The sequence below is a fragment of the Phodopus roborovskii genome, unplaced genomic scaffold, assembly GCF_943737965.1.
Source record: "Phodopus roborovskii unplaced genomic scaffold, PHOROB, whole genome shotgun sequence".
Lineage (NCBI taxonomy): Eukaryota > Metazoa > Chordata > Mammalia > Rodentia > Cricetidae > Phodopus > Phodopus roborovskii.
In genome coordinates, this window is record NW_026126517.1 from 2,901,898 (window position 1) to 2,929,322 (window position 27,425).

The 27,425-nt window shown below is 43.6% G+C and overlaps 1 protein-coding gene across 2 annotated transcripts in view; it reads left to right on the plus strand.

The window, feature by feature from the left end:
* Positions 1 to 1,761: 1,761 nt before the first annotated feature.
* Positions 1,762 to 27,425, plus strand: part of Bmper (BMP binding endothelial regulator) — a 267,199-nt gene continuing 241,535 nt past the window's right edge. For both annotated transcript variants that reach the window (XR_007835287.1, XM_051196995.1), the window contains exons 1-2: positions 1,762 to 2,187; positions 3,156 to 3,241. Coding sequence is in view for 1 of the 2 variants with exons in the window: in XM_051196995.1 (XP_051052952.1) it covers positions 2,055 to 2,187; positions 3,156 to 3,241 (219 nt within the window). In the remaining variant the exon portion in view is untranslated. The remainder of the gene's footprint in view (positions 2,188 to 3,155; positions 3,242 to 27,425) is intronic.

The following is a 27,425-nucleotide window of genomic DNA, read 5'->3' on the forward strand; positions in this document are numbered from 1 at the left end:
CTGTGGTCATGGCTCTGTCTTTAACTTATTTTCTAATTAGTTACCATGGGAAGGAAAACTCTCTCTCTCTCTCTCTCTCTCTCTCTCTCTCTCTCTCTCTCTCGTGTGTGTGTGTGTGTGTGTGTGTGTGTGCGTGTTTTCAGCTTAACCATTCTGAAGGCTTAGAAAGTCAGCAAAACATTCAACACTTTGACTTTCAAGGCATCTAGCGGTGGTGTTATTTGGGGGAAAACAAGTAACCGCATCGCTCTTGTCTCTTTTAATTTAGATTTTACACAGAATCTGTTTTGAGAGGGAAATGGAGCATGCTAAGCTAATGACAGCTTTCCTCTCTCCCACTTGTCTCACGTCACAGGGATGTGGTCCTTGCTGTGTAGGGATGTTGGCCACGAAGCACTCATTAAAAGAAGCCTCCAAATCACTGCAAAGTGAAAACAAATGAAAAGTGGAGTGTGTATGTGTGTGGCGGGGGAGGGGGGGAGGTAAGGGTGTTGGTAAAGCTAGAGGACTGTGTCCAAGTACTGACTTATTGTCAAAGGAGTTCTCACTACAGCCCCCAAACTCTGCCTGCCACTCTGGTCTGAGACTCAAGAAATGCTTGGTTTCTCTGGCTTGACAGCGAGTATTGTCTGGATCCACAAGGCGCTGCAGGACCTAGCATGCGGGTGGGCACCTGCTGGATGTTCTTCGGGTGGGAGCGGGTACCCACAGTAGGTGCCAAAGGCGGCTGACCATCCTTTCGAACACGTGCCAAGCGCCCTTCACCCTCACCTGGCGCCTTCATAACGCAGTTAGAAAAATTCTTGTTTCTAGATTAGCACCCCTTTTGAGTAGAGCCAGCTACTGCTTGGCGGGAGGCTAGAACTCAGCGGGGACGGTTGGCGGGGTGAGGGGATCAAAGGCGACACCAGGGCCTCACAGGCGAGAAGCGCTGCAGGGTAGTGGCTGCCACCGCGCGCCCAGCTGGGAGGCTGCGGCGGCGGCGGCCCGGGCGGAGATTAGCGGCGGCGGTCCCTCCCTGGCCCGCGAGTGAATGAATGGTTAGTCTAACGCACCTCCCTGTCCCGAGCAGCTCTGGCTGGGAAGGGCGGAGTCTGAGCCACCGCTCTTAGTTTTTAAGGGAGAAAGGCGCTGGTCGCTGTGCGTGTCTTAGCCGACCTTTTCTGTGGCTCCAACTTCTGTCCTCCCTAGTGTCAGGCCCGCAGTGGCATAAGCACGGAGCCTGATCTCCAAGGCCACTCTCCCCTCCGTTCCCTCAGCTTCCCGAGTCCCCTGCCTTTCCCCGAGGGAGACAAGGGGGTGTGAAAAGTTGAGCGGACCCTCCTGCCCTCGGTCCTTTCTTGAAGCTGGGACCGCGGGAGGCGCCGGGTCTTCTGCTCCGGGCGTGAGCGGGTGGTGGCATCCCGGCTGGGGGCGGCTCCTCTGCGCGGGAGGAGGCGGTGCGCCGGGCGCTGGAGACGCGCCTTCCCGGCTCCTGCAGCTCCCCGGGGCCGGTGGCCGCGGCTGGGCTGCAGGGCGGGTTAGACCGCCTGGCACGGTGTTCGCGGGAGCGACTGTCGCTCCGGCGCCAGGATCGTGGTCTCTCGTGCGACCCCGCGGGTTCCACACAGCGCCCGGTGCGCCCTTGTCTCCCGCACCGAGCAAGCCCGCCAGCAGGACATAGAGCCCGGAGACCCGGCGGGAGCTGCGCGTGCAGGAGCGAGGACCCAGCCTGGCTCCAGAGCGGCGAGCGCACTCGGCAGCGCCACCGCAGATCCTCAGCTCCCTTCACTCCGCCACCCCTCCTCCCGGCCCTGCTCTGGCGCGGAGGGGCTGACGGCTAACCCGCTGCGAGCAACTCCCTTAGAAAAAAGCCGCCGCATTGGCCGAGGCTGGCCGCAGGACCCCTCCTCCCGGGGCGCCCCCACTCCTCCCCCGCTGCTCCCGGCTCCCGCCTCCCTCCGCCGACTGTCTCCCGGCACGCCGGCCCACAGCCCTTTTGACTGGAGCGGCGGCCGCCGAGCAGAGGCGGCGACGCGGGACCTGCAGTCGCCCGGGATTCCCTCCAGGTGACGATGCTCTGGTTCTCCGGCGTCAGGGCTCTGGCTGAGCGTCCTTGCCGACGCTCGCCTGGGATTACCTGCTGCGTCTTGCTGCTGCTCAATTGCTCCGGGGTCCCCATGTCTCTGGCTTCCTCCTTCCTGACAGGTAGGGGGCTGGGGGCCGGAGGGAACAGTCCTCCGGGACTCTGGGGTGGTCCTTGGGAGAAGCAGCACTGGCTCGCCTGTGGATGGGAGGGTGGGGAGCGCCCACCTTGCTTGTCCCTTGCAAGAGATGGGGATGCAGAGAAAAAGGGTGGGAAAGCTATGTTGAAGTAAAGAGATGAGGGCTGAGTGACTGCTGTCTTCAACGGAGTGATGATAGGCACTTTGCTATTTGAAGTTGGGAAATGCCAACTTACGTTGAATCTTTTTCTCCGTCCTTGCTTTACTCTTAACCCCTCCTATGCAATTAAGGAAAAGACAGCGCCTTTTCCCGCACATCCTCTTTTCTCACTCCATAGGATTCCAATAAATCCACTGTGCTAGGCAGCGTTTTAAAAGCATGGCTTTCCAGACCTTGAATTTAAAGAAACGATCTTATTTTTAAAGGTTACTAATAGCAGGATATAATAATTACATGTTTTCAGGCAGGTGAAGTCCTCGGCTGCTATTTTGAAGGACACACTTTACTGACACCTGGTGCAGAAAACAGAATATTTCTAAGAGAAAAGAGATTGCATTTCAAAAAGTGATTCCAACCCACAATAGCAGGCAGATCCACCTGAAAGGCCCGTTCTTTGAAACAGTCCTGAATTTCGTTCACATTAAAATCTTCCCTAATGACCAGTTTGGTGTGTGAGTCTGTGTAGCTGAAACGCCTTCCAGAGCACTAACGTTATTAAATACGTGCTTAAACCAACCGAAAACAGAGAACCTATCTACATACTGTAGTGACTTAAAAAACAAAAACATGTTAACCCAAACTATTTAAAATAGATTTGGAGAGATGTGTTCCTAGTGAGCTTGGTAACATAAAGCATTGTACATTTCAGATTACTAGAATAAAAAGGTAAGAGTTTACAATAATTCCATTAAACAACATTTAAATTTAAAATATTTTCATCTTCATTTCAGGGTCTGTTGCAAAATGTGAAAATGAAGGGGAAGTCCTCCAAATTCCATTTATCACAGACAACCCTTGCATTATGTGTGTGTGCTTGGTAAGTGTACAGGTCAGGTAAAGTGAACTTAACTGCTGTCTTGGGCAACTATATCTGTTACACACGACAGAATAGCTGTCTTAAAATTGGTTTTGACCATTACTAAAATGCACATAGCTTATGCATTGAATCTAGTTGAATTTCCTAGTTTTATGGATTTGGGCAATTTCTATCTCATCAGGCTGAGAATTCTTAACTTTGACATCAGTGTTGTACTAGTAAAAGTCAAGATGGACTTTGTACGACATTGTTTCAGGAAAGCTACAGAGTTTGGCGTGCCTGCTACTGCAATGAAGTTATAGATATCACTACCACACAACTTTCTGCACTGGTTTTATCCAGTGAGCTCAGCAGGGAAATGCTGAGATAGCATTTAGGTACAGTGGTCAAGGATAAGATATCTGAGAAGGGAAAGAGGTGATTCCCACAAAGGACAAATGTAGGACAAGATGTAATCTTGGATTGATGTCTTGCATTTCTTTGCCTACTGGCTTACTCTCTGTAATGCAGGATGCTTTTCTGATTTGGAAGGACAGGTCAGGAAGAAGGACATATTCTTAATTGAGAGTGACACTTGGCTGTCAAATGCTCAGTTAGTACTGGCAGTGGCTAGTAGATTCAAACAGATCATTTGTTTCAAGTTATTTTAGCTTAAACTACTGCTAATTCTGATAATCGCTTGGAGATTAAACTATATTAAAAATATTTTTGAGAGATATACAGATCTCCAAAGAGCAACATTTTTTGCAGAAGAGTGCTTTACATGATATTTACTTTTGGCAAAACCTAGTTAAAATTACACATCATACAATCTTGATGGAAATACCTTAAGGCATTTAAGAGCAGATTCCTACAGTGATGTTTGGGTGATAGCTTGTTATCCCAATCAGCGGTACGGAACTACAGAGTATCTAACTCTGCTCAGACAAAAGCCATGCTATCTATGTCTTAAAGGACTCAGACTCCTTTGTGACAAGAGATGAGGTCAATGTTAAGATGATGAATGAGTTTGTGCTTGCATCCAATGATTATCAGGCTCTCAAGTAAAGGAGTCAACAGAAGCAAGTAAACATCTATTGATTTGTTGAGATGATGAGCATCACAGCCTAATGAAAGGTGCTTTTTTTGTGTGTGGATGAGCTGCTGTGTTAACCATCCTTACTAAAGAACTTGTTGAGAATAAGTTCTGAGTTTAAAATTTGGCATAGTTATAGGTTTACAAGTGTGGCATGTGAATATAGTCTTCCCTTTTCATTTATATGTATAATGTGAATAAATGATTTTATTTTGTTCTTGACATTTTAGCAGTGATTATCCTAAGTAATATTTCAATATGCTGAGATCCCTATATGTGAATGTATTACTTTTCTCTTTGGTAATATTACTATTTGTGAACTTTAAATATGCATTTTGATTTGCAAACTACTACCAAGTAATATTATTAAACATTCCCCACAAGGCATTTTCCTTTCCTAGTGTCCCCATTCCCATGATGGATAGTTCCTTTCTTTCCACGTGGAGACTTAGTAATATGAAAATTGATATCAGAATTATTTGTTATGTTCTTTGTAAAAGTATCAGCCAAGAAAGAATATTTAGAGTCATCTGTAAGACTCAGTCTTTCCTTGGGATGCTGGCAATAGCTCTCATCCATTTTTCCTTCAAACTCTGTCCTTAGCTGCTACGGCAGTGATATCTGACCATGACCTTGTCAGGGATGTAGAAGGATGAGCCCAAGTTCTCAGTGTCATTGATTTCATACATCTGTGATGGCTTAGTCAAACTGAGGAAGAGTAGATGGTAAGCATTTCTCTCTATATCCACTCATGTATGTTTCTAGGGGATCTGCTGGATTTCTGGTGGATTTCTTACTGGATGGATCAGGATGCTGCTTGGGATTTTTGTACTTTGGTTGAAAAAGAGATATATTTAGTAAATTGACAGTATTCACAAGCAAACATTTCCAAAACCTTATTTATTTGTTCAGGCAGCTTTTGAGGCTTGTATTATTTAACTTGATCTCTGTAAAAATCCTTTGAGACTTTTCTGCTCTTCTTGGACATGAAGACTAAGCTTTATGAAATTAAGTAGCGTGTGGAGGTCACACTCTATCTGTACAGTATTTAGTATTTTTTTAATCAAAGTTACTGTGCTGACACTCAGGGTCATTGCTGGCTCTGGAGCATACACTGATGCCAAATGAGAAGATGGAGAAAAGAGAAAGCTGGTTGAAATGTCTTTACCTTCAGGCCTTCCTTGAATGATTATGTTTTGTTCCTCTGAGCTAGCCAGAGTTCAGTTACATAGTAGCTGTTAGTCACATTGCACAAAAGGAAGAAATCTCTTTCAGCTGACCTGCAGGGAGCCTTGATCCTGGGTGAGGTTTACTTAGAAATATTGGAAGATATGTGATAGTTTAACTCAATTTTGGATTAGGGATATAAGAATACTTAGTTTGGGTTGGTCCAACTTTTTTGGAATAAAGTAGTTAGGGCTGGGTGCAAGCTCATATCTTGTTTCATAACATGTATGAAAAGAAAGAGCCAACCTTCAATATATGTTTAAAAAAGATGAAAGGAGTTACGGTTGGAGGAAGTCAGTGGCACAAAGTCCTACATGTAATTACAGTGTCAGAAAAACTTTAAAAAAACCCAGAGAATACACTCAGCCTTTAATGTTTAAGGTTCGGAGTAGTTCAGAGACAGAATGAACACATTTCTGTGGACATTCAGGGGACCAGGATGACAGTGGACTTGGTGAGCAGAAAGGAGCAGTTTCACTCGGCTTTGTCAGTTGCAGAGGTTAGAGCATCCTGCCGCAACATGTAGTGGTCTAGGAATAATCTGTTTGTTATGTAGCGACAGAATCTCTTTTATAAATGGGCAGGCACTAAGTCTTCCGTTCCTGAATCCCAGGGCAGAGGTGAGGAGTGGGGCCCTGCTCTGGGGCCTTGGATCCAGGCAGGCAGTGTGCTCCGCAGGGTTTTTCACCTTACAGTCTTTAATGGGACAGAGGCATCTCATTCTGTTTTGTTTCACACTCTCCTAGAGTTAGTTTTCCAACAATGCCCAGGAACACACGTGAGTATCTGTCCCAAAGTCCTGCTGTTGGGGACAGATCACACTCAGATATATGACCCTGGTGCAGCTCCCTGCCACATCCAAACTCTCCAAGCACAGGAGGAGGGGTGTCGGTGTTTCTGGGTCTTTTCCTACCTCACTGCCGCTGAGGAAGTGGTGGGAGCCAGTGAGTTCCGCCCAGGACTAGAAATCTGAGATAACTTTGGAGTCTGGGACACTGAAAACCAGAAGTCAGAGCTTAGTTTGGCGTACATTTTGTTCAGCAAAAAACATTATTCCTGAGGTTGAAATTTCCTCTTTTAAATCCAGAGGTGCAATGCAGAAATGGGCCCTTGCTCATAAAAAGCCATTAGAATTCCCTGTTACAAGAAGCAGGCCCCACCTATCTTGGAGCTGACTGAACAGCTTAACAGAGCCGACCTTGTCTGCTCGTCTTCTACTTTCGTAATCACAAAAATCCTCTATCGCCCAAGGAGCAGCTCCAGCATCTCCAAGTCTCAACTACCTCTGCCTCTGGGTTTTCAGCTCTACAAAATCCTTATCTTTTTCCATGGTTCACTCCAGTCTAAGTGCCTGGAGTACGCAGAGACCATCAGAGCTCATATCAGGCCCTTGGTTGCTAAAGGGTTTGGATCCTGTGGGGCCGTGTGCTGGGATGTGAAGTAGCCTGTGGAGTCAGGGACATTTGGCTTGAAATGTGTACATGTAGATATGTGTCCCTTTCTCAAAAATGCCTCATCATTTCAGAAGTCATCCAATCTACTTATTTGTATTTATTTTTGCTGCTTTTTAAGGTAATGTTGGCTGACTGCCTTTCAATAGAACCATTTTTGAGGAAAGGTTACTCAAACAGTTGTGCTGGCAAATTCACAAATGCCAGCTCTGAGACACTTACACCTCCACAGTTTTCTAGGCTCAGAGGAGCAGAGCAAACCTGAGGCCACAAGGCTCTGAGGCAGAACTGGGATGTGCAATCAATTTACTGTCCACTTCAGTGATGATCTTCTGCTAGCTGATCACCTCTGAGAGCTTTCAGAGAGTCCCTTCCACCTAGCCAGCTCAGGGTTCTTTGTGGGAGGAGTCAGAATGGGATTCTGAAGGCTGGAGAGATGGCTCAGCAGTTTCCCAGAGGTCCTGAGTTCAATTCCAGGCAACCACACGGTGGCTCACAGAATGAGCTGGTAGCACAAACCTGTTGTTGAATTTGGAGATCCTTTCAAGGACAGAGGCAACTTTTGGTTGGCATCTGTCATTTTGTGGAAGGGGTTTAGTTTAGGAATTCAAGAAGCCTGGTCTCACATCTACAGGGTGGTGAAGGGGGATAGTTATGTCACCCCTCTATGCCTGTTTTATCACATGGAAAGTCGGATGGATGTCAGTGTCTAGTGTGGGATTGCCATGAGAATTCAGTGGTGTGGAACACAGAATATTAACTTAGGTTTTAGACTATAAGGAAGTCCCCTGAGATGATTTTTTTTTTTCTGCTATTACTATGTTGGTGTTACCCTTTAAATTATTATTTCCTCAGATGAAATGGTCTCTAGAGGTTTGTCAGAACAGAATAAAAAGAAATGATCGCGAAGAGGCCTAGGGGTGATATCACATCCACCCTTCTCTATGAACCAACTAGATTACATCAGTGAAGCTTAGGGAGGTTTATGTCCCTCCCACTTGAGCTGGCTGGTCATGGCTGCTCCTTGTTGGTCCAGTGTTCTGTGGGCTCTGGTGTGAGCTTTCCTCTTGCTCTCTATTAAATATTAAGGAAAACTTTCCATGGGAGTGGGGCCTCCTTTCTTGTAGGGTATTTACATCTCCGTGCCTGTGGGGTTACCTCCACTTGTACTTTCATTGGCAGATAGGGTTGAGCTGTGGTGCTCAACCTTCTGGAAAAACTGCCTAGTGGTCTGGCATCATGGGGATTTTCCTGGCCCGCTCTGTGGAAGTCTCTACCCAGCTCCAGACCCAAGTGTACCCGCCTTTGCTGCTTACTTAATTGCTGCTCCCCTTCCCCAGTCCGTCCAATGCAGCCCTGTCTTCACCTTGTGCACCAAGGCTAGCCCATGTTTCAAGTCAAGAGACTAATAATGCTGATGACAGAGTGTGCTTCAGACGGCACTGAGTGAGCAGGAGAATGGAATACAGCAGGGAGCCAGGCAGCCAGAGGCCAGGAAAAATAAAGCCAGTTAATAAACGACCATCCATCTATCCATCCATTGGGTTAGCATAGGGTCTCACCTTTTCACACAGTCTTTGTGGCACTCTGTGTGGTGGGTGTACAGAAACCTCTGCGATGAAAGCCAGCTAGTGCTGTAGCCCCTGTGTGGAGACCAGATGTGCTCAATGGATTTAGTGCAGATCATCAAGTGACCTGGGTGTGTGTTTGGAGACCTGGTGATTCCTAGTTCTAATTTTATAGAACATTGCTCAAGGCGATAGGAGGAGCAGGCTATAAATTCAGTCACACGGTACTTTCTTCCTTCTATACCGTCTCTGCTTCCATTTTGTTTCGTTAATTCTAGACCGACCCATGTATAAGTCATCCTGCTGCTTGGATGCCTTAAGGAGACCAAGTCCAATTGGGGCAGATGTTATCCACAGCCTGGTGGAGCAGAGTCATAGATACATAAAAAGGGGTTATAAGATGGGCCTGTTCCATTAAGCCTATGATCCCAACTACATGGAAGGTTGAGGCAGGAGGATAACTTTAAGGTTAACATGGATGACTTGGTGATAGGAGACCTTCAAAATGAAAACCATTTTTTAAGGGTTTGGAGTATATAGGTCAGTGTTAGAGTGCATGCCCGAGATGGGTTCTAAGTTCAATACCTGGTACAATAAAATCATAAACAGAAAACAATAAAAACATAAAGAGGAAACAACAAAACCAAAAAGGTTTACAAGAATGACAGAAAAACTTCATGACAGACTCCAACTCACTTATGTTATGGATAAAACTGCATTACAGTGGTGAGACCATGGTGGAGGCAGGGGCTGGTAACCATGGTCTAGGCAAAGCATTGCAGGGGAGAGAGAGGTGTGCATCTGGGTTGTGTGAAGAGCTAGCCCAGTGCTCCTGAGGTTTCTGATGGTATGGGAGGTAAGAGCTCTAAAGAAACCTGCCTGGGAGCCCTTGAATGTCGTAATAAGGGGGAAAAGTACCATGCATGTTATTGGGGTCAGAAGGGGCCATTTAGCATTCTTGTGAGCCACATGAAACAATTAGATGTGTCATTTACATGCCTGCAGGAGCTCTTGTGACAGATACTTAGAGTGAAGATTAGAAAACAGACTGCAGGCCTGTGGTGTGGTCAGGTAGCAGCAGCAGCAAGCACCCTGCAGCACAGTGTGTAATGGGGATGGAAGGAAGGTGTGGCGGTAAGTCAGGCATCAAAAAGAATGTGGTGTGAGGTGAATGACATGGAGTCTGTTGGTGTCACAGCCACTTGCTCAGCTGTTAGGATGGAAAATGGTTTTCTCTCGGAACACCTCTTGAGATCTATTATTGTGGGGGTGCGAGTTTCCCCTTACAGAGAGATATAGTTCTCTACTTTGCTGCATTACTCATTGAGCAAATTGTTTACCATAGCAATGTGCAGGAGTGCAGGTGTCACTGGAGGCCAGTGTTGAATCCCTTGAAGCTGGAAGAGCAGTCAGATGTGAGCCATCATGTGTGTGCTGGGAATTGAACTCTGGTCCTGTGGGGGAGCAGAAAACACTACTGAGCCATCTCTCCAGCCAAGTTTCACTGACTTGCTAAGACACTGACAACTGTCTACTGGAAGAGGTATTTTGAAAATGCCCTGTAGATTCTTAGAAGGTGAGTCTTGATCTGTACAGAGGTCAGGACTGGGTGACTGTCTTCATAGAGGTAAACATTAGCGACATATACTTGAGATTTGAGTGGAGACTTTAAAGACTGAGTCTGAAATGGTAGTCAGGGGGGGCCATCTTGACAGATAGGTAAGGGGATCCCAGGGAAATAGATTAAAGGCAGGAGACAAGGCAAAGGGGTTTGAGAAGACAAAGGCCAGTGTTGTGAAATACGGAAGAAAATTATACTGATAATTTAAGGAAAATTACAAAGTGGGGACTCTCTCATCATCTCTCTAAACTATCTATTATAAGGAATGGACCTCAGCTGCCTGAGAACTACGATGCATTTGCTCATGAGGTTGAATTGATCATACATGGGATTGGCTTGGAACCCTGTTGTCAATAATCCAACGCTAAGATTGCCATAGGGATTTTGAAAAATTAATGCAAAGATAACAAAGTTTTCCAACTTTGATTTTAAAAGATCTTACCAAAAGTGAATACATAAACACTGCATGAAAATTTAAAAGGTACCAAAACAAAACTAATTTCATGGGCAGAAGTAATATACCTTTTCAGCATGCGTTTTGCAATGTTTTTATGGTTAAATGTAGAATGGATCAGGCCACACAGAGGCATATTTCTTTTCTTAGGAATAAGAACAACAATATAAAACAGTCTGAGTAATATTAAAATGTACTATTATAAACTTTTAAGTTTGTTCTATTAAACTGTTAATGGTGCTTTAAAAATATTATATGATTTTATGTCTTAAAATCGAAATCTTTAAGTAAAGACACACAATTTTCTCACAAAAATTTAATGTACATTTTTATCAATGATATGCAGTATTGAAGAGTGGTTTTGTGTCTGAGGGTGTAGACTCAAATTTTACCCAGGTTGGTTAGTAGTTATCTGTCATTTCCTGTCTCTCTGAGCCTTAGTTGTGGGTCCTGGGAAAGTTACCTAGGCTGTAGCATCTCATTCCAGTTGGTGGCGATGGGTATCTGCTGTGGTGATGAATGGTTAAATGATATGATGTTTGGAAAGCCCTTTGTAAGCACTGTCAATGGCATTCTTACTAAAGGTAAAGACTTTTCTTTAAAAAAGTGAAATCTCCAGAGTGCCTTGGATGCTTATGTCCCTTATAATAAAGTTGGAGAGCATTTGCCTAAAACTCACACACAGCCCCCTGAATGCTTTAAATTATATCTAGATTATTTATACCCCATGGATGTGGAGGTCAGTTGTATTATGCCATAAACCAGGTTTGGGCACAACATTTCTTAAGTACATGCCTTAGGAATCACAGTATAGTTCTAGACTGTATCCCTTAATGGTGATGTGGCTTTAGGTAAGTTGAGAAATATTTCTGAATCTTGACAACCTCCTCTTTGTGGTGATTGCGAGTTAAAATATGACAATTCTCTAACCCTATTGTGGATTGTGGGAAAGGCATCCATCTGGAAGTGTGTGGAATCACTGTCTGGGATCCTCCTAAGAAGGGCTTGTACTGCTAATACAATTGATTGTCAATGCCTGTGAAATGTGTTCTCTCTGAATTTGCTCTGGATGGACAATGGGTCTGAGGGAAGGTAACTTTGGTCCTTTTTGTACATAGACAGAAAGTCCCAGCATATTTGAAGCTTGGCAGGGTGGTATGGTTTCTCATCCTGAAGCATTCACTTGCTTCATCTGTGTCTAGCTTTGGACAACTATTGAGTGCAGTATATTCAGTGAGACCTAGTTGTCCTTTGGGGGTAATTGCCACTGCATCAGGAAGAGGCAGGCAGAAGAAACAAAGTGAAATTGAGCATAGAGCAGGCCTTGGAGAGGGTGTGATACGATCCAGTAGCATAGGGCCTTGTCCAACACAGAGCTCAGACCTGATGAACTTGGCTGAATTTGAGCAGGTGGACCAGCACACACATGCTGCTTTGGCCTCTGAGAGCACACACTTACACGGTGTGTGTTGCCTGTATGCAGAACTTGGGTGAATTCCTGCCTTAAGGGATGGGGTTCTGAAGTGTAAGAACTTGTCATGATCTTTCCAACTGCCCTATAGCGTCATTGAGAGGTCCATGACCTTGAGATTTGAGTGGGAGTAGGGCTGGAGTTTCCTGTTTATAGTTTAGGTTAACACTTGGGATGGCTCTCCCCAGAATGGAACTCCACGTTCCAAAACATGACTCTCCCAGAAAGTTTGTCACAAAAGGTCACCCTCCTCTATTAACAACATCCTAAATAATCATTAGAACAACACGTTTTCCCCTTGAAAAGCAAATGTAGCTGCATTTGAAAATATAGACTCTCTTAGACATTAAGAGCTGTTTGTATTGTGATGAAGGGAATGATCCCTCTTGTTGGAATATCCTGCTGTTGAGAGCAGAGTGGTTGGTGACAAGGCAGGAGCCACAGGACAGGGAGTTTCTTCCACTTGTAAAAGTCACAGTGAAAAATACCCCAGACCTGTGGTTGGCCCTCAGAGCCTGGTCACCTCCAACCCCATCAGTGAAGCTAACTTTGAAATCTTGACATAGGCCTTGGTGTTTATATTAGCTTTTGGATGTCAGTTCCCTTGGCTTCTGGAAGCTGACTCTGTTGAAAATTATGTTTTTATTTGAAGGACAAAGGCCTTATTGTATGTACATGTCCTGTAGTGTAATGAGCTGTTAAGTTTCTTTTTTTGAATGTTAGGTCTTTGAAATAAGAAGTTCACAGATCTGTAAAACAAATGACAATTTTAAAGTTTTATGTAGGTAAGGTAATAAGAAAAAATGAAAGGGTAGAGGAGTGTCACCTTTACTGACCACAGCATGTCCCTCAAATGCATTGCTTTAATGGAATTACCATGAAGTGCCTCCGAGGGGACCTGCAACATGAGTGATGTTACCCTGGAGCTACTTCAATGAGGAGATTAGTACTGGAACTCAGGACTATTGTGAACATCACAGTCTAACCCACAGGAATTCAGGAATATTGTGAACATCACGTTCTATTCTACAGGAGCTTAGTATTATTGTGAGCATCATACTCTAGCTTACAGAAACCCAGCACTATTGTGAGCATCACAATCTTTTCTATAGGAATCCAGCACTGTTGTGAGCATCACATTCTAGCCTACAGGAGCTCAGCACTATTGTGAGCATCACTTTCTACTCTATACAAACACCCATTTCCAAAATAGCTTTTGTATTCTTTTGGTCAAATAAGTAGATTTCTGTGGATGGTTTATTGTGGCTGCTTGTGCTATGAACACAGATTGGACATTGTAGTTAGGTCCAGTGGTTATCACTTGGCCTCTCTGATTCAGCTGCTGGCCTGTGGGTGCTGGGGGTGACCACAGGAAGTCTGCTTCCAGGAGAAACCTCCTGAACTATGGAAAGGAGCTTCACAAAGCAGAAGACCTAAGCTGTTCTTCTATTTCTTTGGGCTTCAGTGAGAAGTCACTAGCATCTTTTTTAAACTATTTTTTAAAAAAGCATTTGAAGCCTATCTTCTGGGGTTCCTTTGGGTTTTAATTTGTGAATTACAGAATTAACATTAAGACTTCATAATACCCTTCTTGATATCTTCATCCTTCCCCATGTTTGGTTTTAAGCAAAACAAACAAACAAACAAACAAAAAATGGGAAATTTACTTCCTATCTTATTTTCCCATCTAACTACCATTTGCACAAAGATATGAAAATCAGTCTCTCTTGGCTTAGCATATAGACCAGCATCACATCAGCACTCTGGATGGGCTTAGAGCTTCTGACTCTGCTTCCATCCACTGCCTGGTACATTCCTGTTTTTCCCCAGAGCAGTGGTTCTCAACCTTCTTAGTGCTGCAACCCTTTAGTACTGTTCCTTATGTTGTGGTGACCTCCAAACACAAAATATTTCATTGCTCCTTCATAACTGTAATTTCTCTGCTGTTAGGAATTGTAATGCAAACAGTTGGTATGGAAGATAACTGATATGCGGCCCCTAAGGGGGATGCAACCCACAGGCTTCTGAGCACAGCCCACTTGGTCTTTCCTGCTTGCTGCATTCATAGTGCAAAAGCAGAAACATGAATGTATTCATGGAAGCAGTGTATTGTAGTCTCAAGGGACACTGCTTTTATGAATGAGGAGACATGAAAGATTAAGCAGACATTCTCCCACTTGGGAGCTGCTATATCAGAACAGTTGGGAGCTGCCATGGGCTATGTTTATGTCCTTGTGGGGATTTGGGCCTCTTGGGATTGAGTTGTGGCTATTTCCTATTTCCAGGGCTATGTGAAACAGTGATTTTGGTACTTAGTGGGAGCCCCATTAGCACATAGGTGTATGCTAGTGTGGGCTCATGGTAGGGATTCAGGTAAGATGCTAATCTATGGGAGAGCTCCTGACAGGAAATGACCTGCCTTCTTTTTGTGTTTCTTTGGTCTTGGGCTGCTTCAGGAGGGATAGTCTCTTTCCTCTGCTAGGATGTTGTGCATCTCATGAATTAACTGTAGACACCAGGCAGCAGTTAGCTTCCTTTTCCTTCTTGGGGACAGGATAATATTTGGGAGGAAGAGGCAGGCAGATCTCTGTGAGTTGGGGCCAGTCTTGCCTACAAGAGCTAGTTCTAGGACAGCTTCCAAAGCCACAGAGAAGCCTTGTCTCCAAAAAAAAAAAAAAAAAAAAAAAAAAAAAACCCAAACCCCAAACAAACAAACATACAGTGGCATCCCCTATTTTACATTGAGCAAGAGTGCACACATCTTCATAATCCAGAAGGCTTTGTTGTTCCTGAAGATGGAATTACAGGTGGCTGCCTGCTGCTCTAGGGAGACCTCTGGTCCTCTGCAAGAGTAATCGCTGTTCCTAACCACTAAGTCATCTCCAGCTCCAACCCTGGGACGTTTAAAATGTAGATATTTATCCTGACAGGTTATTGCAATGTACTTGAGTTCAGACTGAATTTTGACTAGCTTCATAAACTAAAAGCAAATGTGAGGATACAGTGAAATGTGTCTCAGTCTGTGATACAATAAAGCATGTCTCAGTCTGAAGCTCCCACTCCAAACCCATGTGCTCTTTGCTCTTTACATTCTCCAGCCCTGCCTGAGGGCTGCAGGGCAGTGTGTGTGTGTGTGTGTGTGTGTGTGTGTGTGTGTGTGTGTGTGTGTGTGTGTGTGTGTGGTGCAAGTGGAATCATTCTCAGCTCTGGTAAAGCACAGGCTACAGCCTCTGCAGGGCATATGGGAATTGCTGGAGAATGATCGATGGCTCCTCATTAAACTCACTGCATATTTATTGAGCATTTATGTTAATAATGCCCCAAGGCTCTGCAAGATTGAAGAAACAGTTCTTACATGGGAAGAGAGAGATTAAATTATGTTTGAGAATGTTTGAACTTAGATATTTTTATTGTTTTTGAATTCTTTGAAAGTTGATTAACTTATACAAGTCAGAGATACTGTGTGGCTGTGATATTTAATTATCTAGAGCAAACTATGCCTTTTTACCCTATGAGATATTATGTACTTATGATATATGTATAGGTGCAGTTAATATATTTTAGTTTGCAAACTATTATTTGAGTGATTAGAATGTAAGTGTGAATGTGTGATTTTTGGGACCAGGAATTGTGTATGTATTTTGGGGTCCCGAGAAACACATTTTAAACACCAGAGATAGCCAACTGTTCTGGTCACTGATAGCCCTTTCTTCCATTACACACTTTGGTTTTGACTCCCTGTCTTAATGAGTCCACAGTAAGAGGCTTGCCTTCAGTTCTCAGTTCTCCCATCAGGCCCAAGCAGTGGGACTGCTCTCATTTTCGTGTGCGTAGGTCCCACTGAAAAGCTGTTTAAAAACACATTTTCCATCCCTCACTCAAGACATCAGAGACTATGTCACCCTAATAAACACTTCTGGCATGTGTTAATGTGGGGAGTAATTAAAACAAAATTCTTCCCAAAGGAAGCTTAAGAGAAAAGAAAAGATATAAATATAAACATAAGGTTTTATGTTCATATTTAAGTCATGTTCAGGTACAGTTCAGACTGTTATTGTTAAATGGCTTCATAATAGACTCATTTATATCACATCACTTCTGAAAGGCTTTCCCAACATTTATCTTATACATTAATCAACGTTATTGAAGATTTTGTTTTCTTTCCCATATTGTCTCTATCAAATCTCTGGTTTTCCACTTGGAATTAATCATTTGATCTTCAAAGCCTGTATGCAGAAAGCTTTTGTTATGACTTTCACTCATGCTTCCTCTGAAGTTTTGAGTTACATAGCTAGTCATCTCCCTTGCTGGATAGTATGCTTGCCCAGGACAAGAATAGTGTCTATTTTCTGTGAACCCCCAAACCTGCAGAATAATGGCCTTGCCAACTTGAAACTTTGAGAGTCAACATGGTGTTTGTAATCTGGGGATAAGTTGAATTGAATTTTCCTCAAAGCCACCTTGTGAGCTAGGACAGGGTTTCTAGAACTGACATCATAATTCACGTCACTAAGACACACAAAAGCAAATCACACTACAACCACTGAAAGCTGGGACTACAGATTCCACTGTGAGACTTCCCTAAACATAAGGGCTGAGAAGACGCCCCATTCGGCAGAATATGTTTAGCAGTCTTCTGGATCAGTTAGGTAGAACCCTCCCTGGCGCCTTTGGGTGGGACAGACTGGCCCCCTGGGCCAATGCCAGCCTTCTCATGTGCTGGCTTCCCATGGGGAAGCTCTGCTTCCTGTGGTCTTTCTGTGATGATGAGCAGCTGCATGATGAAGCTGATGTGATGTCTGTGTGTTGTTTCTTCAGCATGAGGAAGCTAGATGTAGCAACTTGACCAAACATTCAGGGTTTTATGATGGTTTTCTGGGATCCAGCAGCACCTGGAGGATTGAGAGACAAGTCACAAGGAGCAGAGGGCCGGCCTTCTGCTGACAATTATTTCTGGAAGCAGCCAGGACCTACTTGACCAGAGCAGAGCCACCTGGGCAATTTTTGCTCTTTTTCTCTCCCTTGGCTTTTCTCCCCCTGTCTATGCTTCTCTGTCTTTGCTCAGGTTGACTGTGAAATCAAGCTGATCGCTTCTGATTCAAAGTCGCCATCACTTAAATTTTGGTCACATTAATAGACATTTATTAGTAAATCTCATGATACTCTAAGAAACGTTTAAATTACCCTGACACTCTATTGCTTCAGAACCCCACCTTTATTATCCCCATCATTATTATTCTTAACTATGTTATTTTTTTTCTCTGTTATTAGCCCAGGATTTCCATGATGCCACCACTCCCCTGATTTTTATGTGTTGTTTTTTTCAAGTGTCAATTTTTTAGGTCTCAGTTGCAGCCATCGAGCTGAAATGCACACAGGCATCAGAGAAGGTGTTTGTTTTTCCTGTTGACAACATGGTTGCAGGACACTGGTGCAGACAGAGTGCTGTGTGGTGCTCTCTGACTGTGGCCGTGGATGACCCAGGGAAGAGCCAGTGCCGGGGCCATTTAGAATCACTACTGAGGGGTCAAGAGGAATAGTTGGGTAGAGCTAATGGGCTAGCTCAGAAGAGAGTCAAGTGGTCAGGTGGGGCCTCAGTAAACATTTTTCACTAACAATAGTGAAATAATATAATTTAGCCTAGCAAAAAGAAGGATCTGGAGAAATCTTAACAGCCTTCCAGTGTGTGGGAAGGGAGGGTTATGTTGAAAGGGTTGAGGAGAACTGATCCCAAAGTTGCAACATATCCCTAGCTTCTCCTCAGGGCTCTGCCTCTCACTGGCTTCTAGAATGAGTCCCAAGTTGCTTGTGGGGTCTTGGCTCCCCTGCTTCCTGGCTGAGGCTAACTGAATGCACAGGCTTTTTCTTGGAGCCCTGGCTCTGTTACAGATGAGTATCATGATCCTAGTTTTGAGTCATATATCTTAGCATCAGAAATTAAAAGCAGGGTTTGACTGTGGTCTCTGAAAGTTGTAGTGTTTTGCCTTGAGGGCTTTGTAAAGCTGAGAAGAGAAATTTACACCGAGAAATGTTCCCTCTCAACACTTTCCATTATTCTTACACGCCCAACATTCTCTCACAACCTGTGTTGTTTTTAATACTGACTTGGCCTTCTAGTGAGTCTGAGCTCTCTTCTTTGGGGATATTAATTCTGAACTCTTTCCTTTATATTCTCAGGACTTCTGGCCAATCAGAATATCCCTAAATTCAGGTCTATTCCCTCATGGACAGCGGCCAGGGTGTGGTGATTACGTTAGGGAAAAGGTGTGACCCTTTCATTCTCTGATGAATGTTTGGCTGCAACCTTGGTATCTAGGTACTTCGGTAGTGGTAGGTGCTTGGTAGGTTGGGCATAGGTGGTAGGTGGTTTGTTGTGGTCCCTGAATTAACTCCATAGCCCCAACCAGTGGAAATGGTTGACGAGGAGGTCATGTTTAATCCTTCCCCAAGCCTAGGTGACTCAGGCTTTAATATCTACCACTGTGCTTGTTTACTCCTGCCCATCAGCCACTTGGTCCTCATTCCTTGATTACTTTCTATTGCATCCTGTGACAAAAGCCAAAATTTACCAGTGTATTTGGGGGTTGACAAGATGACTCAGTGAGTAAAGGCACTTCTGTCAAGGTTGACAACCTGAGTTTGATCCCTGGAACCTATGTGGCAGGAAGAAAGAACTGACTCTTGAAAGTTGTCCTCTGACCTTCCCATGTGTGCAGAATGCACTTGTATACACCTGCATGTGTGTTCTTGCATATGCACAGATAGATGTGTAACTTTAACAAAAGGGGGCCCAAGAGATGACTCAGCAGTTAGGAGCACTTGCTGCTCTTACAGAGGAGGATCTAACACCCTATTCTAGCCTTAATATGTATAAGGCATGCATCAGAAATATATATACACATATGTATATGTATATATATACATATATTAATATATTTATGTTATACACACATATATATACCTCCTACTGGTGGTATCTCATCTCATTGAGTCAAATTTGAAAAATAATCAGTCTATGATTTTATGCAATTTGGCTCAGGATGCCATCTTTTAACTCATATTCTTTCTTTACTAGTCCAGCTGCTTCCTTGGTTCCTCATTTAACCTGCATGATACCCTGTCCATGGTATTTTTGCACCTGTGATGTTCTGTGTCTGGAACAATTGTATCCTGTGTACTACTCGATCTCGTTTCCTTGCTAAGGTCTCTGGGGAAATATTTTCATATTAGAGTGTCTTTTTAAAATCTCTGTCCTAATTTATTTTCTTCAGAGCCCTCCACATTACCTGCTATATCATGTAAATATTTGTTCCCTTAAGTCTTCCCTGCTAGAATGTCAGCTATATGAGGACATGATATCTTATGTACCCACAGTGTCTAGATCAGTGATGAACTTAATTTATCCATATCTATTTGATTAATAAGTTTGTGCCACTTATATTTAATGCTTGTGATTCAGTAATTTGATCTAATTAATCCTCTTCTGTAATAATAGTTTAAGAGCAGTTTGCCTTTCTACTGTAAACTCTGCTGCTTTGACAGCATGGTTACTAGTTCTCCTCACAGATTACATTATCTTGTGATCATGCTTGATGCTGGGAAAGTGGTAGAAATGCACTGAAAGATGAGATGTTATTCTAACAAACAATCCTGTAGTCACAACAAGCTATGTAATATAAAAAGAAAAAATTGCAGATGATTCCAGCTTAAGATGGCTCACTTTTTTTCATTTATTATTTTTCTACTTTATAAAAGCAGTATATGTTCAGTAGAAGTCACATTTCAAACCTTGGATTTGGATGTTCTCCTGGGCTTGATACAAGATAGACAATTCTTCGGCAATCATCTTCAACTTCCATTCATCTTCAAGATAACAAGGGGAGGGGGAGCCAATACTCTACATTGTACTATGTTTCAAAATATTATGAGTGTAGTAAATGCATTTTCTGTTTGGAATATTTACTGAGGCATAAATCCATGGTAAACTAAGGAATATCCTATAAATATGTACTTCAGAAGTACATGCTACAGTTCATAATTGTTGATTTTGAAATGTTAATTAAAATCCACTTTGTTGGTATTTCATATTTCACTTAAAACATGTTATAGATGTACAAATTACTGAGGTATGCTAATTATTACAATTTCAACAAGAGAACAATTGCCTAGAATGAGCTCACCTTATTTCTCCATGTATCTGTAAAGCAACTTGTTATACCACAGGCAATTCTGAGCCATGTTGCTGTTCCTTTGTTGTTGTGGGCTGTAGTGCTGGTCTGAGAGAAGACTCATTTGCAGGTTTTGAGTCCCAAAGGGCTGACGTATGTAGGTCACATTCTGTATCAATGAGATATTTGTATAACAGAGCTGTTTAAAGTCTCATTCAATGGCTCATGGAGTGTCTAAAGAACCAGGATGCCTGGGGTGGTCTCAGAGGTCTTGGTGGTAGAATTTGCTTCTCATGTCTGTTCCTCCATGATGTGTGAGCAGCACTGCCCACCACTTTAGTTGATAAACCAGAGATACTTTTGCTGCCTTCATGCTCAAACCCATCTTGCTTGGACTGTAAGCTCTTCTAGGGCAGAAGATGTATCTGATTCATATTTTCTGTTCCCAGCAAAACCTGGCAAAGTGCCTGGCTTACAGCAGGGCCTCAGAAATATTTGTTAAGTAGACTCATTTTTTTTCTTCTTTAGTCGATAGAGTGAATTATGCAATGGGAGTGTTTAATCCACAGGAAAATATGTTTATAGCAAAACATCACAGTTGTAAAGGCCAATTGTTTTCTACTGATGGTTTTGTCTGTAGATATGTCAATGCTGAGAAGCTGCCTCAACTCAGGAGGGAGGCTTTGTCAAGAGTAATGGTTGGGAAGAATAGCCAGGGTTGATTGTTTTTTTTTTTTTTTTTTTTTTTTAAATGAGGTACATGAGAATTCCCTCAGCAATAAGTTCACCTTAAGAGTGCATTATAGATATCCAGGCATTTCCATGTCTTCATAACACCTTTAATCTCAGAATGGATTATGTGCTAATTTTGCTCTTATTGATGGCTTAAAGAGTTTGGAAATGGAAACTAGTGGATAAAAATTACATTCTAAGCCTGTGAAATATGCCCGTGGTTTCTCCAGTTCTTCCTGACATCTGCATGTGCCCTTGGGAAAGCTTTAGTGGAGAGAACATGCTGCTAATGGCCCTATCAGATGAGTCAGAGCAACTCCAGCTCAGAATGGCCTGCATATGGGGAGGCTGTCTGGGGCTGGGGTTTTCTGGACTTTGAGCCATCCATACCTGCTTGCTCTTCTGCCTGCTGTTACTCAGACTGACTGCACACCCTCTGCATTAGTGCCAGGGAGCTTTCTAACATCTGAGGCACCACATTGCCCTTACAATGACATGGAGGCAGGACTTGAGAGTCTCGGCCACCACCAACTGGACCGTCTGTCCCACAGGGACCTTTGAAAGGCTCAGCGATTGCTGGTGGTCGGGGTCAATTGTGCAGATGTCTTTAAAAGTGTCTCACTGGTGACTAGAAAGTTACTTTGTCAAAATGACAGATGGGCTGTAGCAGCTCCTCCATCCTGCCATTTCCCGGGGATGTCAGCTCTATTTACTTGTCAAGATCAGGTACTTTTGTAACTCCCACAGAGCTCAGGCTCTCCCTGGGTAATCCTCAAAAACTCTTGTGTTCCATCTGCTCTGTGCCTGGCTATTGACCCCCAGGGCTGGGAACACTTGGGGGCTTAGGTTCAGTATGAATTGTTGTGTATCTGGGAAGAAGATTGGTGCTCACATCAAGGGACTCAGTCCTCCCGGGGTGGCTTTGGTTTCCCTGCTTTAAACACATTTTTTAGAAAAATAACAACTTATGTATATAATTGAAAGGTCCATTGATTTCATAGGCTGTTTATACCACAGAACCCAGCTTCTAATATTATATAACTTAGGAAAGGGACCTTTAAAGTACTGTGGTCACTGTTGTCTTTATTGTCACATTTTCTGATTTCCCATGGAGTTGCTTTTTATTATTATAATTATTTGAGATTATAGTATAATTAGATCATTTCCTCCTTCCATATATCCCCCACCTCCGTCACATTCATGGCCTCTTTTTCACTAATTGTTGTAGCATACATATATTACATATTTAGAAATACATAAAGACAATATGTTCGGTCTGTGTAATTCTTGTATGTATATTTCCAGGGCATTGGATAGCCACTGGTGAGCTCCTCCTTGGGGAAGACTATTTGACCTGCTCTCAGCATTCCTTAGTTGCCCATAGTTCTTTGTGTAGGGTTGAGGTTTCATGGACTTCCCCCAGTCCATTTTAGCGTGTCTACTGTTACTATTCTTGTTAAGGTAGCCATGTTGGTAAGGCTTTATGGGTTAAGGTTCCAGTATTGCTAGGAGACACAGCAATCTCCTCAAACCTCTGGCTCTTACAATCTTTCTGCCCTCCAAAGTCCTTATCCTCATTGTTCACTTCCTCCATGTTCCTGTTAGCCTTTACACCCAAAGGTTAGGAATGCAGGCCAGTGCCCTGAGTCCTAGATCCTGCTGATAGCTGGGATCAAATCACCCAGTGCAGCCTATCATCTCCTCTGTGAAAGAAATCCTGAGAAAGACAGAGGACTGTGCCTAGGATTTCATAGCCCCTTTTCTCCTGTTTTCTTTTGGGGCAGAGGAAGAAGCCAATTCATTATCCACCATGTGCTGAAGGGTGCCCAGCAGTGTAAAATAATCAGAGGTGTTAGGAGAGGCCCCAGGGCCACTTGTGCATGAAGCCACATTTCTTTGCAGGGCCCACTCCACTCACCCCTAGTTTGCAAATTCTTCCCAAGTTCGAAGGCTTTTGGGCTTTTTCTGTGCATCACCCACTTCCTTCCATTTCCCAGTTGTTGGGGTCCCTTTGGGATGTGGAGATTTGAACATTTGGTAAAGTAAATGAAGGATGCCAATATTTTCCCCCTTCCTTCACATGCTTGGTTCCTGTTCACTGTGGACAAGGGCACAGCATACCTGTTGGTATTACAGTCTACTTTAAGTGTGTTGGCAGAGCCGTGTCTGTGATGTGATGGGGCTCATGTTCACAGTCCCCAGTGCTTTCTGGCCAGTCTGTTTCGGTTCTTGAGTGTGGGGCTGCCGGGAGACCTTTGCTTCTACGATGTGCCGTATAATAAAAGACAGGCTGCGTTACTTTCTTTGGGCTACTATTTTTATTTGGTGGTTATTCCTTTTGTGTTCTGCCATCTCTAATGTTTTGGTTCTATTTCAAAATATGATTAAACAGAATGAGGAGCTGTTTGGACACTGCCCTGTTTTAAATCACAGCTGTACTTGAGCAGCCGGGACGTTGTAACAGCCTATGTTCCTTTGTTCTAAGAGTTCCTTGAAAAGAAAAAACTAAATGCCAGACCTGAACCCTTAAACCAGACTAGGATCCCAAATAATCCCTCCAACAAACTAGAGCCTGTTTTTAAAAAAATTGAAATGTTAAGGAACTCGAACGTAAAAAGAGCCTCCTTACTAATCCCCTGTTGCTTCTGCTGGCACGTGTCATATTTTCAAGGTAGGGTATTGGGAGAACACTGTCATTCCGTGATGTATGAGGGCCATATATCATCAGCACACCGTCTTTGTAGAGGATGTGGGTACTAAAAGACATGATTCTGGCCAGACAGAACAGCAGGGTCCTTACTCCTTTCTTTCACCCCCCCGCCCTTTTCTTTAATCTCCTTCTGTTTTGTGTTCAGAGAAGTGAATTTCTTCATGGGATATGACTTGTTGCAAAATAATCGGGGGCCCCAGTGGGCTTCATAAAGTCTTTAAAATGGTCTGGCTTCAAGGGCAGCTTTGTCCCGAGTTTGTACTGTGAGCTGGGCCGGAGGAGGCCTCGTTTGCCAGGGTCCAGGTCTCTGGGGTAAACTCACTGAGCCTAGACAGGGAAGAAAGAAGAACACTCCCAGATGTAGTGCAGTGGATTGCACGATGTTCCTACAAGACATTTTAACACAAGGTCTTCAGAATTATGGCTCTGGGATGCTTCAAGGCTCCTGGGAAAATACACCCTCAAGTGTGAATTGAGGAAGAAATGGACTTGAAAGGGTTGAGTCCAGGTTCTGGTCCATCTTGCAAATGATGTTGACCAGGCACTTAGAAGCTGAAGCTTGTTTTTAAGTTGGAGATTTAATCTGTCTTTCCTAAAATTCAGATTTTGTTTTTTACTTGTGTGTTCACAATGAAACCATAAAACACCCAGGTTTATAATGGTCTGGAAGTAGGGAATGCTTGATGAAGGCAAATATTTAAATTCTTAGCTGCTAGGAAAGATGGCTCGTCTATGCCTCTACATTAAGCTGTGAATTTAAGTGATGAAGTCATGCTTTGCTAGCAGAGAATCCTGGGTGTGAGCCTCTGCCCTGGCTCACTGTGCAAGCTTGGTGGATTATTTTACTTCTTAGCGCTTGAGATTTCTTCCTCACACAACTGGAAGAGCACCAACGCTTTCTGCAGGATTGTTGCAAGGGTGAAGGGGCTAATTCTGTTTAGTCCCGAACAGATTCCAGATTTTCTAGAAATGTAGAGTACTGAGATGTCACAGGTCAGCCTCTTGCCGGGAAACTTTGTGCCACTCACTATTTGATTAGAGATAGGTGGGGGCAGTTTGTGACTTTGACTACTGGAGGAATTTGCAAACACAGTGCAGGTTAGGGGTGGAGAAAAAATCTGGAAATACTACCTTCTGATACAAGCCTGAGTCCAAAGTGTAAGGGCTACAGTCACTCTCCCCTCCATTTCCTGACTGAGTTTGAGCTGGGAAATCCTGAGGAACCATAATTCTCTTTGAAGGACTTTCAGCCCCGCTTTCTTCGCATCAGGAATGGTCTTGCTAGTCATTTCCTTTTCACCCAAATTCCATCCGATAGTAACATGACCCAAAGTCTTACATTTGTGTACCCTTGGGCTTTGTGGCAGGCAACCTACCTTTTACTTTTTTCTTACAGCTCTTTCTGTGTAAGAGTTATGGAGAAGTCAATTTTACTATCAATAGTGAAGAACAAGCAAGTGAAAATATAATTACAATAGTAAATCATGATTGAAATTTAGTATTGCCATTGGCAACCAGTCGGCTATATCAGCACAGTATACTACCCTTGAAAACCATTATGATCTCCAAGATGCTGAGAGCGGTTTTTGTCTAGAGGAAATGGGCTGAAGTGGGTATAAGCTAGCACTAGCTCATCTCATGCTCCACAGAGGGAACCATTTTTTCCTATAATTCAAACAGCCTACTTCCTTTGGGTCTTTTGGGTACCACTCAAACCCTTCTTTCTTCAATCTTTGTCTGCATCTCTGTATTCAAGAACCTCTGAGGCTGGGCAGGAGGTGTGAGGTCTCCGTTCTTTCCAAGTCCTGGCCAAACCCTTCTGCCTTACACCAACCAGCACAGGTTTAGGACTTTACCTCTCTTACCCAGGTGGCTGGTCTTCCTGGAAAATTCCCCATATAGCTGGACTACATGTTAATCTAGTCCTAAAACTTCAAGGTTGTGTTGCAGTTAACCTAATTCTAATACGACATACCTATAAATTTTAATACTGTGTCTTAGCAACTAACCTTCCTGCCTGGACTCTTAATCCAGGCCTTCGAATCATACTGAGTTCTCAACTAAACTGCCTGCCAGTTCTTTGAGGGGCCCGAGACACTTGAGTTCACTGTGAACCATTCCTCCCCCTGAAAAACTTAAGAAACCTGTGAGGATTAATGAACTAATGTCTGCAGAGTTCTTCAAAGAAAGGTGCTATGTAAACACTAAGTATTATTCTTCTGTTTATGAGTAGTATAATATTGCCTCTGAGAAACTGGGCTGTATGTTTAAAAGTACCATAACATCCCCCTTGGCTCTTTGGGGGCTTGGATTGGGTTAGAATGGGGTACTTCAAGGAAAAGCTGAGCCATTTAGCTTCATGCATGAGGAGACTAGAAATTCTGATGAGAATATACTCATTGATGTTGGATCAGTTTCTCCTGGTCCCCTTCCTTGGAAAACTCAACATAAAACATTCATACTCCCTAAGAACCAATTCCTGTCTGAACAGTTTTGAGACTGTCTATATGAAACACCGCTGTGTGTGCTTTAGGAATCTGATTAAGATTTGGGGAGTCCCATGATCCTTACCAATTTCCATGGCATTAACTCCACATGGAATTCTTCCTAATATCCTGTTTCTAGACATAGGGAACTTGTGGCCTGTATTTATCCCTGTGCTACTGAATGGAGTGGAGTGAGCCAAGGCTGAACCTGTTCATCTCTCAACATTGTCAGGATGGTGATGGGAAAGGGCTTCTCTCTAACAGCTGATGATAAAAGGATCAGCCCATTGGAGATGGATATGCTTCTACTGCCCTGGGTGTTTGCATTTGGATGGGGGATTTTTGAAGGCCTCTCTTTAGATCCCTTCACCTAGGTAGGTTACCACCATGAAATGGCAGAAGGGAGTGTGCATATATGTAGGAGGGAGAGATGGGCCAAAGGAAGGAAGGACTCCTAACTTAGGAGAGAGCCCCCTCTGCCTGTTTACCCTCTCTCACATTAATCCTTAGCACATGTGATCTGTTGACATATTGAGCAGTGATTGCTTAGGCATAAAAAAAATCATAACTTTGTGGCCTTCCTGGTCATTTGAAAAATGTTCCGGCTGTTTGAATTTGCATATTTGCCGAGGGCCAGCTGTTTGCCTTTGGGGCAGACGTGGTTTTCACAGGGGCCTGAACAGAAGGAAACTGTCACCAGAAGGGACTCCTACTGCCTGCCAGTATGGCTGACCAAGTGGCATATCAGCCATATTGCAGGATGCTTGGGCTGCCGTTTCATGATTTAATAGTAGTCTGTCAGCAGATGGTCTTGCCCTCACCCCTGTCACTGCATTGGTTGTGAGTTTCTGTCTCTCCTCCTCTTCTCCCCCTCTTCCTCCTCCTCCTTCTTTTGCTCAGATTTAAAAGCCAGGTTATAGTTTCTGCATTCTATAATGGAATTGGTTTTGAAAAAAGTTTCAGAAAAAATATCTTCAAAGATATTTGTGGAAATATTCAAGAAGAGCTCCACGGCATTTTTTTTTTTTGCAGTATGTAGAGATGACTAGAAATATTTACTGTTGATGTTTTGCTGTCTTCTGTACTCATTAGCCCACTCTCAGATAGGAGCGAGTTCTGCAAGCAGGAATCAACCTCACTGAGGCAGCTCCTAAAATCAGGGAGCTCCGTGCTGCCATCTGGTGGCAAGTGTCAGGCTCAGCAAGTGGGCCAATGTCATCC